General features: G+C 46.0%; 2 protein-coding genes and 1 long non-coding RNA gene across 26 annotated transcripts in view; 2 read left to right on the top strand and 1 right to left on the bottom strand.

The window, feature by feature from the left end:
• The window catches only part of LOC127009799 (uncharacterized), a 109125-nt gene extending 104072 nt beyond the window's left edge, over positions 1–5053 (bottom strand). For 12 of the 24 annotated variants that reach the window (XR_007762362.1, XR_007762364.1, XR_007762356.1 and 9 more), the window contains exon 1: positions 4904–5053. The gene's annotated coding sequence lies outside the window, so the exon portion shown is untranslated. The remainder of the gene's footprint in view (positions 1–4903) is intronic. The other 12 variants (XR_007762358.1, XR_007762357.1, XR_007762359.1 and 9 more) reach the window with 1 other exon arrangement.
• On the top strand, positions 940–3129 carry LOC127010190 (uncharacterized). The gene is made up of 2 exons (XM_050884065.1): positions 940–2614; positions 2897–3129. Exons 1-2 carry the CDS (start codon positions 2084–2086, stop codon positions 3029–3031), a joined length of 666 nt encoding a protein of 221 aa, XP_050740022.1. The 5' UTR covers positions 940–2083; the 3' UTR covers positions 3032–3129.
• LOC127009818 (uncharacterized) lies at positions 3351–4659 on the top strand. Its single transcript, XR_007762415.1, has 3 exons — positions 3351–4088; positions 4134–4313; positions 4359–4659. It is a non-coding gene; the product is annotated as an uncharacterized LOC127009818 (long non-coding RNA).
• Positions 5054–14416: the final 9363 nt, after the last annotated feature.

Raw genomic sequence — 14416 nt, 5'->3', positions numbered from 1 at the left:
TTGCACCCTGGCAGGTGAGTGGCCCAGGTGAGCTGCCTGACACCCTTGCACCCTGGCAGGTGAGTGGCCCAGGTGAGCTGCCTGACACCCTTGCACCCTGGCAGGTAAGTGGCCCAGGTGAGCTGCCTGACACCCTTGCACCCTGGCAGGTGAGTGGCCCAGGTGAGCTGCCTGACACCCTTGCACCCTGGCAGGTGAGTGGCCCAGGTGAGCTGCCTGACACCCTTGCACCCTGGCAGGTAAGTGGCCCAGGTGAGCTGCCTGACGGTAACAGGACGATTCGACGGCGGTGCAATTCGACGACATCGTCGATCCGCCCAAAATCACGTCCCCGTCGAAACGCCCCGGAATTTTCTGTCGAATCGTCCACATAACATAATATTATAATCACCTAACAAAATACTATCATAATAAAATATGACATATAACGTATGTTTAAAATATGACGTATAACATATGTTTCTAATTCGTGAATCAGAAACAGTATACTGTGTGTACGTCTCACTCAGGCGCAAAAATGAAACTATTCATCAGTCAATACTTTGTTCAAATCAATACGGTTCAGGTTCATGATTCAGGTTTCCTATACCTTGTAGTGGGTTCAGACCCTTATGATTATTGTCTGTCTCAGTCTCACTCTCCAAGCTGGCTAAAGAGGGTGTACACACTGATGTCTCTCCCTATTCCAGCTCTCAAATCACCTAAATTCTGGCATTTCATTAACTTTATAGTATTATTGTGAGGGAAGATTTTAACGAAATTAGAAATTAACACTTGCTTACTGAAGTTACCATACTGGACGCTACAGAGCTACTACTCGTTTGACATAATTACGGTATCAAGGATGATCACGAGGAAGCTGCACATGGACAGGTATCATATATCTTTCGCCGGCAACATCAAGTGATTGGCAACTTTGGTCTTGTGTTTTATCTCCTTCCATTACTTTGCATTTTTTAAGTTGTGTTCTTGTATTGCTTGTAGGGTTGTTCCTTACCCATGCATCACCTGCTGAAGGGAAGTTCGACCTAAGCAGCAAGCCCTCCAGTGTGATGTGTGTGACCAGTGGCAGCATTGGACCTGCCACACTGGCATTTCCCAGGAGGAATACAGACAAGCCGTGCAGTCAAAGATCGACATACAGTGGACTTGCACAGGATGTGGTGATATCTCCGATGTACCCACTACCACTTCACTATCACAACCAATAACACCCACCACCGCTTCACTATTACAACCAGAAACACCCACTACCACTTCAATAACACAACCAGAAACACCAGCTAACACTTCAATAACACAACCAGAAACATCAGCTACCACTTCACTAATACTATCAGAAACTACCACCCCACTAACACAACCAGAAACACCAGCACCAGTTACACTTCCCTCTACCAGCACACCTGTTGCATCACTACCTCGACTTGTCTCATCAATGTATGACTCCTCTGGTTCTGACTCGGAGTCACTCTCAGGTTCCCTACCAATAACCCACTTATCCTCCATACCATCATATCTGAATGCAGAGTTTTCACCAGATGCCAACTCTTTTCCTTCCTCCCCACCTCCAACAGCATCACCAACATCGATGGAACTTCGTCCTACTTCTCCTGATGTAAATGATATCGAAGACCACCCAGTAATGTCATTCATTCACCCATCCTTGCATGAAGAGTCAAACCTGGAACCTACTACTCCTATTCCAGATGAGATACTACCAGAATCTGATGAAGTGGAGTTTACTATCGTAGTTGGAGGATCAAAGCGCGGAGACATCCTTTTAAGTCGTGGTTACTCTTATAACAAGGATGGCAAGGTTAATAAGAAAGGTGACCAACGTTGGAGGTGTACTGTCCGCAACAAGTCTGTGTACTGCCTTGCTTCTATCACCCAGCATGGCGAAACTTTCAAGAGAGGGCCTCATCCTCATAGATGTTCTCCAAGAGACTGTGCCCTGCCTGCTGCCAACATCAAGGCCTATGTGCGACAATAAGGAAAAGAGCGCCCATTCGCCTCAGGATCGACCCTTACTAAAGAAGCAGTACACAAACACCTACCAGCTGATGCTCCTGTGTCCAGCATGCCAAAGATGTCCTCTATTGTCCGCACCACCAATCGTCTACGCCAGGCAAGGAGACCAAAACAACCGAAGGATCTGAATTTCACTTGGGTAACAGAAGAACTACCTGACAATTTTGTACAGCATGACATGGTAGTAGGATCTGCCTGCCATGTGATCATGTTCACTGCCCTGCTTCTTTCACTTCTTTCAAAGGCAAAGATGTGGTATGTGGATGCAACTTTCAAGGCAGTCCAGCGACCATTCCAGCAGTTGTGGAGCATCCACAGTTTCATACGGCAAGGTGACAACATGAAGCAGGTGCCTCTTGTATATGTCTTGATGTCACGCAGAAGTAAAGAGGATTACATAAAGATCTTGAATTACATAATGGAAAGAGTTGCCAATAATTCAGTGAAGAGAGTTGTAATGGATTTCGAGTCTGCTGTGTGGGGAGCCTTCCAGAATGTAAATCCCGATTTTTTTTTTTTTTTTTTTTTTTTTTTTACATTGCAGCCTATTGCGCCGGTAGGCTTCTTCCAGGTGGATCCTGATGGTCGGTCCAAGGCTTCTTTCCGGTAGGTCCTGATGGTCGGCCCAGCCCGTTCTGGCGCAGGCAAGTGTTTATAGTGGCGCCATCTTGCATTGGCTCATGCTGCCCTCCCAGAGCTCATCTTTGATCCTAGAATCTAGAGTCCGGGTTGATAGGTGGTCTTCTGGACAGCATGTGGGTAGTTTTAAGCCACTCGGCGGCGGCTGAAAAATCCCAGCTTGGTGGCACCGGGCGGGGATTGAACTCGCGTCCTCCTGAACACGAGGCCGTTACTTTGACGACTCAGCCACCGCCTCCCCATTGTCACCCTTACTGGATGCTGCTTTCATTGGGCCCAGGCAGTATGGAAAAAGATAAACGAATTAGGATTAGCACCATCATACCGTGTAAAGAAGAACACAAGTAGGTTCCTATGACAAATCCTGTGTCTTCCATTCTTACCAGCAGAGCAGATTCGATCTACATTCAATGAGTTTAGAAATTTATTAGTAGAGAGTCACACAGTCACTCTACATAGTTTATTAGAATACATAGAGGACACTTGGATAGAAGGATGTTTGTGGACACCCAATAGCTGGTAGTCTTTGGCTTAGCAATTAGGACGAATAACGATATTGAGGGATGGCATAATAATTTAAACATCTTATGCAGCAAATATATGAATGTTAATGTGTACGAGCTGATAGCAGTTTTGTATGAAGAGTCTAAGCTTGTTGATATCCAGTGTCTGTTAGTATCAGAGGGCAAGCTGCAAAGATGCCAAAGAAAAATATACAAGAATTACCAGAAGAACATTTTTGACATATGGGAAGCGTACAAAGATGGCCAGCTACAGCCTCAAGAGTTACTGCGCCGTGTCTCCCAGTATCACCATCCTCAAATTAGGTCAGCAGATGAAAATATGGAAAATTAATGAATTTTTTAAGTGTAGGCTATATATAAGCTATCTTTTAATAAATGTGCAATAAATATTTTATCCATGTGTTACCTGAATAATGACAAATAAAGTCCTGTAAACCGTTAATCCTAATGTTTATTTTATTTTAGCTATCCTAATTTAGCCACGTCTGGTTTATATCTTTATTATTGTACAATAAAATATTTTAAACACATGCTATCTGAATAATGGTAAATAGTATATGAATAATTATGTAACGTGAATGGACCGTCGAATCGCCCAAGATTATTCGACTGGAAAATATCCACACCGTCGATTCGTCCAAGACAGACCGTCGAATTGTACTTCCGTCGAAACGTCCTGTATTCCTGCCTGACACCCTTGCACCCTGGCAGGTGAGTGGCCCAGGTGAGCTGCCTGACACCCTTGCACCCTGGCAGGTGAGTGGCCCAGGTGAGCTGCCTGACACCCTTGCACCCTGGCAGGTGAGTGGCCCAGGTGAGCTGCCTGACACCCTTGCACCCTGGCAGGTGAGTGGCCCAGGTGAGCTGCCTGACACCCTTGCACCCTGGCAGGTGAGTGGCTCAGGTGAGCTGCCTGACACCCTTGCACCCTGGCAGGTGAGTGGCCCAGGTGAGCTGCCTGACACCCTTGCACCCTGGCAGGTGAGTGGCCCAGGTGAGCTGCCTGACACCCTTGCACCCTGGCAGGTGAGTGGCCCAGGTGAGCTGCCTGACACCCTTGCACCCTGGCAGGTGAGTGGCCCAGGTGAGCTGCCTGACACCCTTGCACCCTGGCAGGTGAGTGGCTCAGGTGAGCTGCCTGACACCCTTGCACCCTGGCAGGTGAGTGGCCCAGGTGAGCTGCCTGACACCCTTGCACCCTGGCAGGTGAGTGGCCCAGGTGAGCTGCCTGACACCCTTGCACCCTGGCAGGTGAGTGGCCCAGGTGAGCTGCCTGACACCCTTGCACCCTGGCAGGTGAGTGGCCCAGGTGAGCTGCCTGACACCCTTGCACCCTGGCAGGTGAGTGGCCCAGGTGAGCTGCCTGACACCCTTGCACCCTGGCAGGTGAGTGGCCCAGGTGAGCTGCCTGACACCCTTGCACCCTGGCAGGTGAGTGGCCCAGGTGAGCTGCCTGACACCCTTGCAGAGCTGAACAAGACATTAATGTTGGGGCATTTTGAGTAGAACAGTTGCGTAAGTCAGCATGCAGGAGGCACACTTCAAACACCATTTTAAAACACAGGCACGGCAGGTCGGCCTCGGCCATCACCAGATCGCCCGTGTCACGCAGAAGACACAGCCACGAGTGTGATCCAAATGTTGACTGCCAGGCCGCGGACCCCGACCCTACCAGCCTCCCCTGCCGCGCCCTGCCCTGCACTCACCCTGCCTGCGTGTCCCCGGCGTGCGGCAGGTAATTCAGTGTCCCGCGGCCGCCGCTCAGCTCAGTTGAGTTGGATGTCGGAAGTCTTGCCTACAGGGCGGTCTTCCTGATGCGATCCTGTATTGAGCTTGATCTTGATACTGATGTCACAGTGGCTGGAGATTTCTCCCCAGCCAGGCCTTTGTATCGGCCACAGACTTACTGATTGATTGATAGTTGATTGATTGATTGATTGATTGATAGTTTATTGTTGCAGGTAAACAACAAGGGAGAAGGGAGGAACATGCCATCCCAACCCCCAGGCAGGACAGAGTGTGATTATGAGGCTATAGTAATACATGTGTAGGGATCGAGCACCATGAAACTAAAAAGATACAATGGTAGGAATGAATATACTTAGTTGTGTCTAGAGGTCTTGTGCCTCACAAACTAGCTGACCCAGATAACCCTAACTCCTTGTGCCATAATGATAAAGAGATCGCTGAGATTCTATAAAAAACACTTTATTTTTGGCTTTACCAAGGAACCCATTGGACCCACACCCAGGCCACCTGTTCCAATAGATAATCTTGTTAGTGAACCTGTTATCCTAAAATCAGTGTTCTAAAAAAGTTAAAAGACATAAACAGCAGCAGAAGCTGTGGCCCAGATGAAATACACCCACGAATCCTCCAGGAAATTGCAGACCATATAACCGGACCTATTACTATTCAAAAGCATCGAGACGGGAGAACTGCCGTCGGATTGGAAAGAAGCTTCAGTACGCCTATCTTTAAGAAAGGCTCCAAGAAACTGGCAGTTAATTATCGACCTATAAGCCTTACATCAGTCCTTTGTCAAATCCTCGAGTCCTTTATATGTGAAGCATTACTAGGCCACCTTTCTTCCAACGATGCCCTATCCACAACAGTACGGTTTCTTACATGGAAGGTCTACTGTTTTGCAGCTTGTACAGTATTTTAATCACTGTGCTGAGGTGGTAGCTATGGCCGGGTGGTATAGTGGATGTAATATTCCTGGACTACGCCAAAGCCTTTGATACCGTCCTCACCGGCGTCTGTTATCGAAGCTCGAGTTATGGCATTCAGGGGAGGACCCTTGCATGGACTGAGAGATTTCTTGTTGGAAGGTTTCAGACAGTTGTCGTCAACAGTGAAAAGTCCTCCTGATCTGGAGTGTTGAGCGGCATCCCCCAGGGTAGTGTCTTGGGGCCAACATTATTTGTCATATACATAAACGATTTGCCAACCCCATTAAACTCAGATACATATATGTTTGCCGATGACACAAAGATTCTCCGACAAATAACAAAATGTGAGGATGCATATGAGCTTCAACGTGACCTAGACATGATGCAGAGCTGGTCAGATGATTGGTTACTGCGTTTTAATCCATCAAAGTGCAAAGTAATGTCAGTGGGAGCCTTTGAGAATACTGTATATGCACCAAGGGAGGAAGGCGGTGCATGCCGCTCTACCCCCCAGACGGCTAGCAGAGAGATACCCAATTCTTTCAAGGAGGCCCAACAACGGGGCTGAGGGTGTCGGAAAGAGCCCACCTTTCCACCCCCATGGCACAGGATAGGTCTCGAACTCACGCTCTAGCAACCCGCCGAAGCGCAAGGCCGAGACTCTACCACGGGACCACGGGAGCCCCCTTATATGCACATCAGTACCAAATATGTGGAGAGGTACTTGAACATGTTGATGAGGAGAAAGACCTGGGTGTACTAGGTGACTCAACTCTGAAATTTGAGCAACACATCCTCAACCAAATCAAAACTGCCAACTCCATGATGGGTATTGTCCGACGGGTCTTCTCATACTTGAGTCCAGATATGTTCAAACTCCTCTACCCAGCTTTTGTCCGAAGCCACCTGGAGTATGCACAAGCAGTATGGTCACCGAGATATAAGAGTTTGGCAGACAAAATTGAACAAGTCCAAAAAAGAGCTACCCAACAAGTGGATGGTCTCCAGCACCTCGACTACCCAGAACGACTTAAACTCCTGGACATGCCAACATTGAAATACAGACGCTGTAGAGGGGACATGATAGAACTGTGGAAACACTTCAATCAATACAAAAAGGAGTTACTCCCAGCATCCTTCAAACCCCTGGGCAGACCTAGTCGTCGTCATTCAAGACAACTCTACCTACATCGCCCTGTGGACGGTGTTTATGGAGTGCAGCGGAACACTTTTTATTACCGAACAGTACCCATATGGAATGATCTCCCAGCTGAGGTTGCCGAGGCCGTATCAATGAATTCTTTCAAAAATCGCTTAGATAATCACTGGAATAAGCAAGCATTTAAATATGACCCCTCGATCCAAGCCGCCGCCACAGCCAACCCACAGTCAACATATATCGAGTATCACCAAGTGAGCGCAGCATAGAGTCTCCTAGACTGGACTGCGTTATGTACTTAAGTGTACTTAAGTGTAAGTGTACAGTCGTGGTGGTCCACCGCTGTTTTGGAAGTTGCTGGCGTGTTGCTTCTTCAGCCGCACTTGGTCCGGTGTGTTGGGCATCCACATGCCTTTGTTATCTTAGCTCAAGCTCGTGTATGTGGGCTTCTTTTCGACTGATATGGCGTCTAGAGCTAGCATGATCACCATTCTTTATTATGATGACAAAGACCATGTCAAAATTTGCCTCATTAAATAAGAAATTATATAAAGTTCGGCAGCTTTTCCTCGTCGCCAAGCCATCCTCCAGCAGCGCTCCGACACCCATGATCGCACATTCATTTTTCTCAGAAAATAGGATACCAATCACATTTATATCAACATATTTCCACAGGTGAATACTTAGGGCATGTTCACACCAAGTTGCGACACCTGAGATTCATTAATTATGACGGGGGAAGGAAAAATGTAGGCCTCTGCCATTGGCAAAATTGAGCCTCGGGCAGAATGGACATGTTTCCGGTCAACATATTTATTTCTAATTCTGTCTGTACGGATAAAATAGGCCCACAATTCAGCTATGTTACTATTTTTTCTTCATGTAAAATAGTAAATGTGGTACAAAATATGGATTAAAGTTGAGGAAAAATCACGTGACCTGGAAAAGGGTGCTGGTTGGTCGGGGCGTCACGATGCAGTCGGCAGGCCGCCAACGTTGTGTTACTTCGATATTTTGTGTTGTGGTGTATGTTTGTAGTGGCCAGCAATGCCTGGAGCCGTAACCCGCAGTCGTTGGTGATTCGTGCCAATGTGCAAGAGTATATATATATATATATATATATATATATATATATATATATATATATATATATATATATATATATACATATATATATATATATATATATATATATATATATACGGACAAAAGTACTCCACGTAAGATATTTCTGTCTGTGCTAGTTAATCCTGCAGTAATATTCTGTTACGAATGTGCTGTATGTGAATGATTGTATGTGTAATGTGATGAAATTGTAGCATGATGCAATGTTAGCTCAGCATGGTGCAACTCTACTTGTTGGGACAAGAGAGACAGAGGGGAGCCCGGGGCCTCCGGCCGCCGGGCAGGAAGTGCTGAGTCGGCAGAGTGGAGAGGCGCTGAGGAGTAGTTGAGGGTGGCGTGTCTGGGCTTAGAGAGTGTTGAGCTGCTCCGCTCGCGAGCTGTGTGCATCCGGTGTGCCTGTCTGCCGTGCCCCTGTACTGTGCCTGATTAACTAACTGTTCTGTGCCCTTGAAAGTTGCTGTACTGTGTGAGGAACCTAGCTGTCATTAAACTAGAACTTAGTGTTGAACGTGTATCCTTTGTGCCCTGCCTCGTTCCCGCCTCCCCTCGGTGTTCGGTGTGGGCCGCTGTGAGTGACTGGTGCCCGTGTGGTTGTTCTGGTGGGGATTACGCCACCTGCCTGCCCGTGGATGGTGTGTGGTAGGGGGGGGGGTGGCGTAACAATTCTTTAGTTTCCCCTCGGACTAACTTTTCATCGTGAACTCAACTATTCTCTCTACTGTCATGTCCTCTGATTATAAAATATTGGTCTGCATTCGTTTTCTTCTTATTCATCTTCAGGCGTTGATTCTCTCTCTCTCTCTCTCTCTCTCTCTCCAAAGGGACGGCATACACCTGTCCCCCATCGGGGCAGCCAGATTTGGAAGGCTCCTCAACAACGCCGTACGTAACGCCCGAACAACAAAAAACGACTCTCAGCCACGTCCTTCCATCCCACCCGTGTAAATAGACACCTCACACCGCAACAGACTCGTAACATTGAACCCTCCAGTACCTCTATTACCAAGCTTCAAGATAACCTAAGAGTCCTTAGTTTCAATGCGCGTAGCCTAAGAAACAAATTTGATGAACTGCGATGTCTTGCTCTGACAGAAAACTTTGACGTAATTGCTATAACCGAAACATTTATCGACACCACTAATATTGATTTAAGTTCCGAATATAACATAGATGGCTACAGATTCTTCAACAATGATCGTGTAAACCGTAGAGGGGGTGGTGTCGCCCTTTTTGTCAAAAGCTACTTGCAACCTACTGACAAAACACCAAGAAACAGTAACGTTGAACATTTGTGCGTGCGAGTAAACATTTCAAAAGTCAATTTAAATATATCTTTCACTTACAGGCCTACCGGTCAATCACTTTATGGCGATCTTTAATTTTACAGCGTATTAAGGCAGTCACTTAATAACAGCGACTCACTGATTCTAGTAGACTTTATCGTCCCACATGTCGTCTGGGAGACACTGTCGGGTACAGAAGGTGAGTCCCTTTGTTTTATGGAATTTCTTGAGGAAAATTATCTAAGCCAAATGGTTTCTGAACCAACTCGACAAAATAACATACTTGACCTTGTTATAGCGACCCAAGATAACCTAGTCAGTAATGTCACGGTAGGAGAACACCTCGGTTCCTGCGATCATAAACTAGTGCGCGTTGACATTAGAGCTCAAACATCGGTGACTGAAAATAAAGTTAAGGTGCCCAATTTCAAAGAGCCAACTTCGTAGAAATCCGACGAAAACTAATAGATATGCAACTATCAGATGACGGCAATGCAGAGGACGCCTGGCTAAACTTTAAAATCACTTACTCACTCAGCAGGACACATTTGTCCCCTTGTGCGAGAAGCGAATTAACACTAATAAAGTCCACCTTGGTTTAATAGCGAAATTAAACACTCAGTCAAGGAGAAAATTGTCTTACAGGTTAAAGAAAGACCAAAGCACGCCCGAAAACATTAGACTTTACAATGATGCAAGGCAACGAGTAAAAAGATTAGTGCATCAGGCAAAGCGTAGATATGAAGAAAATATTGCAGCCAACTGTAAAAATAATCCGAAATCCTTCTTCAGTTACATAAACAACAGAAAGGCGATCAGAAGTGGAATTGGACCTTTAATAAACAGCGACGGTGCACTAGTGACTGACAGCCAACACGTTGCAATCCTATTAAATAATTACTTTTCCTCGGTGTTTAATAATAACAGTCCTCCATCCACCACCAACTACACCAGTACTAATGTAAATCCAGAGCATTCAGTGTCTAACTTTGAAATAAAACCCGATGAAGTCCTTAAAGCCCTCAAATCACTTAAAACAAATAAAAGTCCTGGACCTGATAAAGTATATCCAACTCTGCTGAAAGAAACAAATAGCGAAATACTCTCCTCACTCACAACCGTATTCAATATGTCCTTGAGACAAGGCATTGTCCCTTCAGATTGGAAAAAGGCTAACGTGACACCGATTTTTAAGAAAGTAGACAAAAATGTACCAGGTAATTACAGGCCCATTAGTCTAACTTCGGTTGTAGGTAAGCTACTTGAGGGCATAATTAGAGACAAAATTGTGAGTTACCTTGAAAGCCACTCATTAATTGGGGACTCACAACATGGCTTCCGAAACAAAAGATCCTGCCTATCAAATCTATTAACCTTTTATAACGACCTCTTCACTGTTTATGACGTAACCAAATCACTGGACGTAGTCTATCTTGATTTCCAGAAAGCGTTTGATAAAGTCCCGCATCATAAATTACTTTACAAATTAAAACAAATAGGTATTGACGGTCAGGTAAACCAATGGATCGCGAATTGGTTGAGCAACAGACAACAAAGAGTAGTGATTGACGGATTTAACTCAGAGTGGGCGCCTGTCACTAGTGGCGTCCCTCAGGGCTCGGTTCTTGGCCCAGTGCTCTTCATTATTTACATCAACGACGTGGATGTTGGACTCAATAACCGCATTAGTAAATTTGCAGACGACACAAAGATTGGCAACTCGGTTCTCACTGACGAAGACAGGCAAAGCCTCCAAGAGGATTTGCACAAAATTTCAGCTTGGTCGGATAGATGGGAGATGCCCTTTAACGTAGACAAGTGCCAGGTCCTTCAAGTTGGAACGAGGAATAAAAAGTTTGATTACGAAATGCGCGGCGTTAAACTCAAAAGCGTTCAATGCGTCAAGGACTTGGGGGTCAAAATCGCGTCAAACCTCAAATTCTCACAGCAATGCATCGATGCAGCAAATAAAGCGAACAGAATGTTGGGCTTCATTAAAAGAAACTTTTCATTTAAGAATAAAGATGTAATACTCCCGCTCTACAACAGTTTAGTCAGACCCCACTTGGAATATGCGGTACAGTTTTGGTCTCCCCACCATGCACAGGATATTGCTAAATTAGAAGGTGTTCAGCGTCGGGCAACGAAAATTATCCCTTCCTTGCGCAACAAATCCTACGAAGAAAGGCTTTCTACCCTTAACATGTTCTCTCTTGAGAAACGTCGCCTCCGAGGAAAACTGATCGAATGTTTTAAAATACTTAATGGTTTCACGAATGTAGACAGATCAACATTGTTTATGATCGATGACACTTTGCGCACGAGGAACAATGGCGTAAAACTCAGATGTAGACAAGTAAATTCAGACTGCACCAAATTTTTCTTCACCAACGTTGTAGTGCGAGAATGGAATAAGCTCCCACCGTCAGTGGTCCAGTGTAACACGATTGACTCCTTCAAAAATAAGCTCGACCGTCACTTCCTTCAACTTAATATCAACTAGAGTAGAAATGCAACGTTTTGGAGTTTTGGAGTCTTCTGATTAATGTAAAATCACTTAGGTTTAAGGACAGACCACCAAGTCTGGACCATGGGGTCTGTGTGGTCTGATTTTCTATGTAAATCTATGTAAAAATCTCTCTCTCTCTCTCTCTCTCTCTCTCTCTCTCTCTCTCTCTCTCTCTCTCTCTCTCTCTCTCTCTCTCTCTCTCTCTCTCTCTCTCTGACGTTCCAGAGCCATTGTTTTCTCTAAGTTAGGCTAGGTAAGTTTCCATAATACTAATATAAATTCAGCCTTGATTATTCTCTTAAGTTCCCCCTCGAACTAACTTTTAATCGCGAACTCAACTATATTTTCTGCATAGCAGAGGCGAATCGGTTGATTTCACTCCCATTTCAATAATATAACATATTTCCAACATTCTTAAGGTGTTCTGTAAGCACCTATAACATACCTGTTGGGCGCAGTTTGGAGCTGGAGTGGCCATAGCTGATAAAAAACAATGGACACAACACTGGTACTGACGTCTGCTGTACTCCGCTTCAGCCTGATGACGTCACGAGCTAATGGTGGCTTCTCCCCGTGAGATGAGAAGAATTTGAGATATCTCTCCAATATCCAGTCAACTAGCGATTTATAGGACGTAATATGTGCACTACGTTATCATTGGTACGTGGCACAATGCATTTCTAAGCTCTTCCCAGAACCGGTAACATGGCCATTGAGCCTGGGCATCTATGGCCCTCAGATTTCTTCGCTATTATATGTTGTAAGATCGTTCTGTTGACATGTATGGGAAAATTAACGCTTTCTGTATCTACATATCGAAGGAAAACGCAAAATTCGCGCTAGTAAATCAGAAATTCCATAAAGGTCGACAGCTCGTATGGAGTATGCATCTCACGTGTGGGGGGCTCCACTCACACGTACAGCTCTCTTGGACAGAGTGGAGTCTAAGGCTCTTCGTCTCATCAGCTCTCCTCCTCTTACTAATAGTCTTCTACCTCTTAAATTTCGCCGCCATGTTGCCTCTCTTTCTATCTTCTATCGATATTTTCATGCTGACTGCTCTTCCGAACTTACTAACTGCATGCCTCCCCCCCTCCCGCGGCCTCGCCACACAATACTTTCTACTCATGCTCATCCCTTTACTGTCCAAATCCCTTACGCAAGAGTTAACCAGCATCTACACTCTTTCATCCCTCACGCTAGTAAACTCTGGAACAATCTTCCTTCATCTGTATTTCCTCCTGCCTACGACTTGAACTTTTTCAAGAGGAGGGTATCAGGACACCTCTCCTCCCGAAATTGACCTATCTTTCGGCCACTCCTCTAACTCTTGTTAGGAGCAGTGAGTATCGGGATTTTTTTTATTAACATTTGTTACTTTTTTATGCCCTTGAACGGACTCCTCTGCTGTAAAAAAAAAAAAAAAAAAAGCTTTTCCTCATCGCCAAGCCATCCTCCAGCAGCGCTCCGACACCCATGATCGCACATTCATTTTTCACAAAAAATAGGATACCAATCACATTTGCATCGACATATTTCCCCAGGTTAGGTCATGTTCACACCAAGTTGCGACACCTGAGATTCATTAATAATGACAGGGGAAGGAAAAATGTAGGGCCAACTCCTCCTACTACTGCTACAAGCCTGCATCTCCTTGCCATTTCAACGTAATGGAGCAAAATAACCCCGGTCAAAGGTAAGTCTTTGAATCTTATTTTTACCCTTATTCCCTCTTTCAGGTCAGGTTAAGTTAAGGGCGAGGTTAAGTTATGGGCTATGTTATGTTATGTTAAGGATTAGGTTAGGATAGGATACTTAATATGGGGGTCAAAGAGTCCCGGCTAGGAGGTTATAATGTTGGTTTTGGGAAATTTACATCGATTTGTTGGAAATTCTTGCCAAATTTCGCCTATTGAGGCCTCCCCACCATAAACTCTGCTTTTCCGACAAGTCCTCAGCTCCCTCCTCCAGCCTACCGCCCTGCACCGCCCCCTGCCCATAATGTCTGGGAAACTCCTTTACCAAGCTCTGGACCTCGACAACCCTCCGCTGGCACTGTCAGTGAGTCCTCACCTGCCCCTGCAGTCCCCGCTGGGGGTCCACTAGTCTCCGCTTCTGCTGCTGACCTCTCTACTAGTATTCTGCTTTCCCTACAAAAGGAAATAGCCAACCTCTCAGTTGTCCTGGCTCAAGTTTCTGTGCGCCTCACTGCTGTGGAAGCTCGCCCTGTTCCCCCTGCTCCATGTCCTCCTCCTGGCCCGGCTCCTGTGACTGCTGACGCTGGAGGGTCCTCTTCTCTGCCGCTCTCGCCGGCGGTCGATCCCCAGCCTCAGGCAACAGCCAGTACTCCTCTCAGCTCAGTTCCTCCTGTGCAGGCTACGGGAACCCATGTAGCTTCGCACACCTCCGGCAGCGGTGCCCAGATTGTGGGTGACTCTGGCCTGACCGCAGTCTACTCTCGGCTGGAT

The sequence above is a fragment of the Eriocheir sinensis genome, chromosome 42, assembly GCF_024679095.1.
Source record: "Eriocheir sinensis breed Jianghai 21 chromosome 42, ASM2467909v1, whole genome shotgun sequence".
NCBI classification, from domain to species: domain Eukaryota; kingdom Metazoa; phylum Arthropoda; class Malacostraca; order Decapoda; family Varunidae; genus Eriocheir; species Eriocheir sinensis.
Note: the sequence above shows the minus strand (reverse complement) of the source record. Positions and strands in the feature narration are given on the sequence as shown.

Excerpts from the sequence above, each read along its gene's own strand:
- LOC127010190 (XM_050884065.1), top strand. The coding sequence starts at position 2,084 with ATGCCAAAGATGTCCTCTATTGTCCGCACCACCAATCGTCTACGCCAG. Across the intron at positions 2,615-2,896 it reads GCTTCTTCCAGGTGGATCCT|CTCAGCCACCGCCTCCCCAT; the intron begins GATGGTCGGTCC and ends TTACTTTGACGA.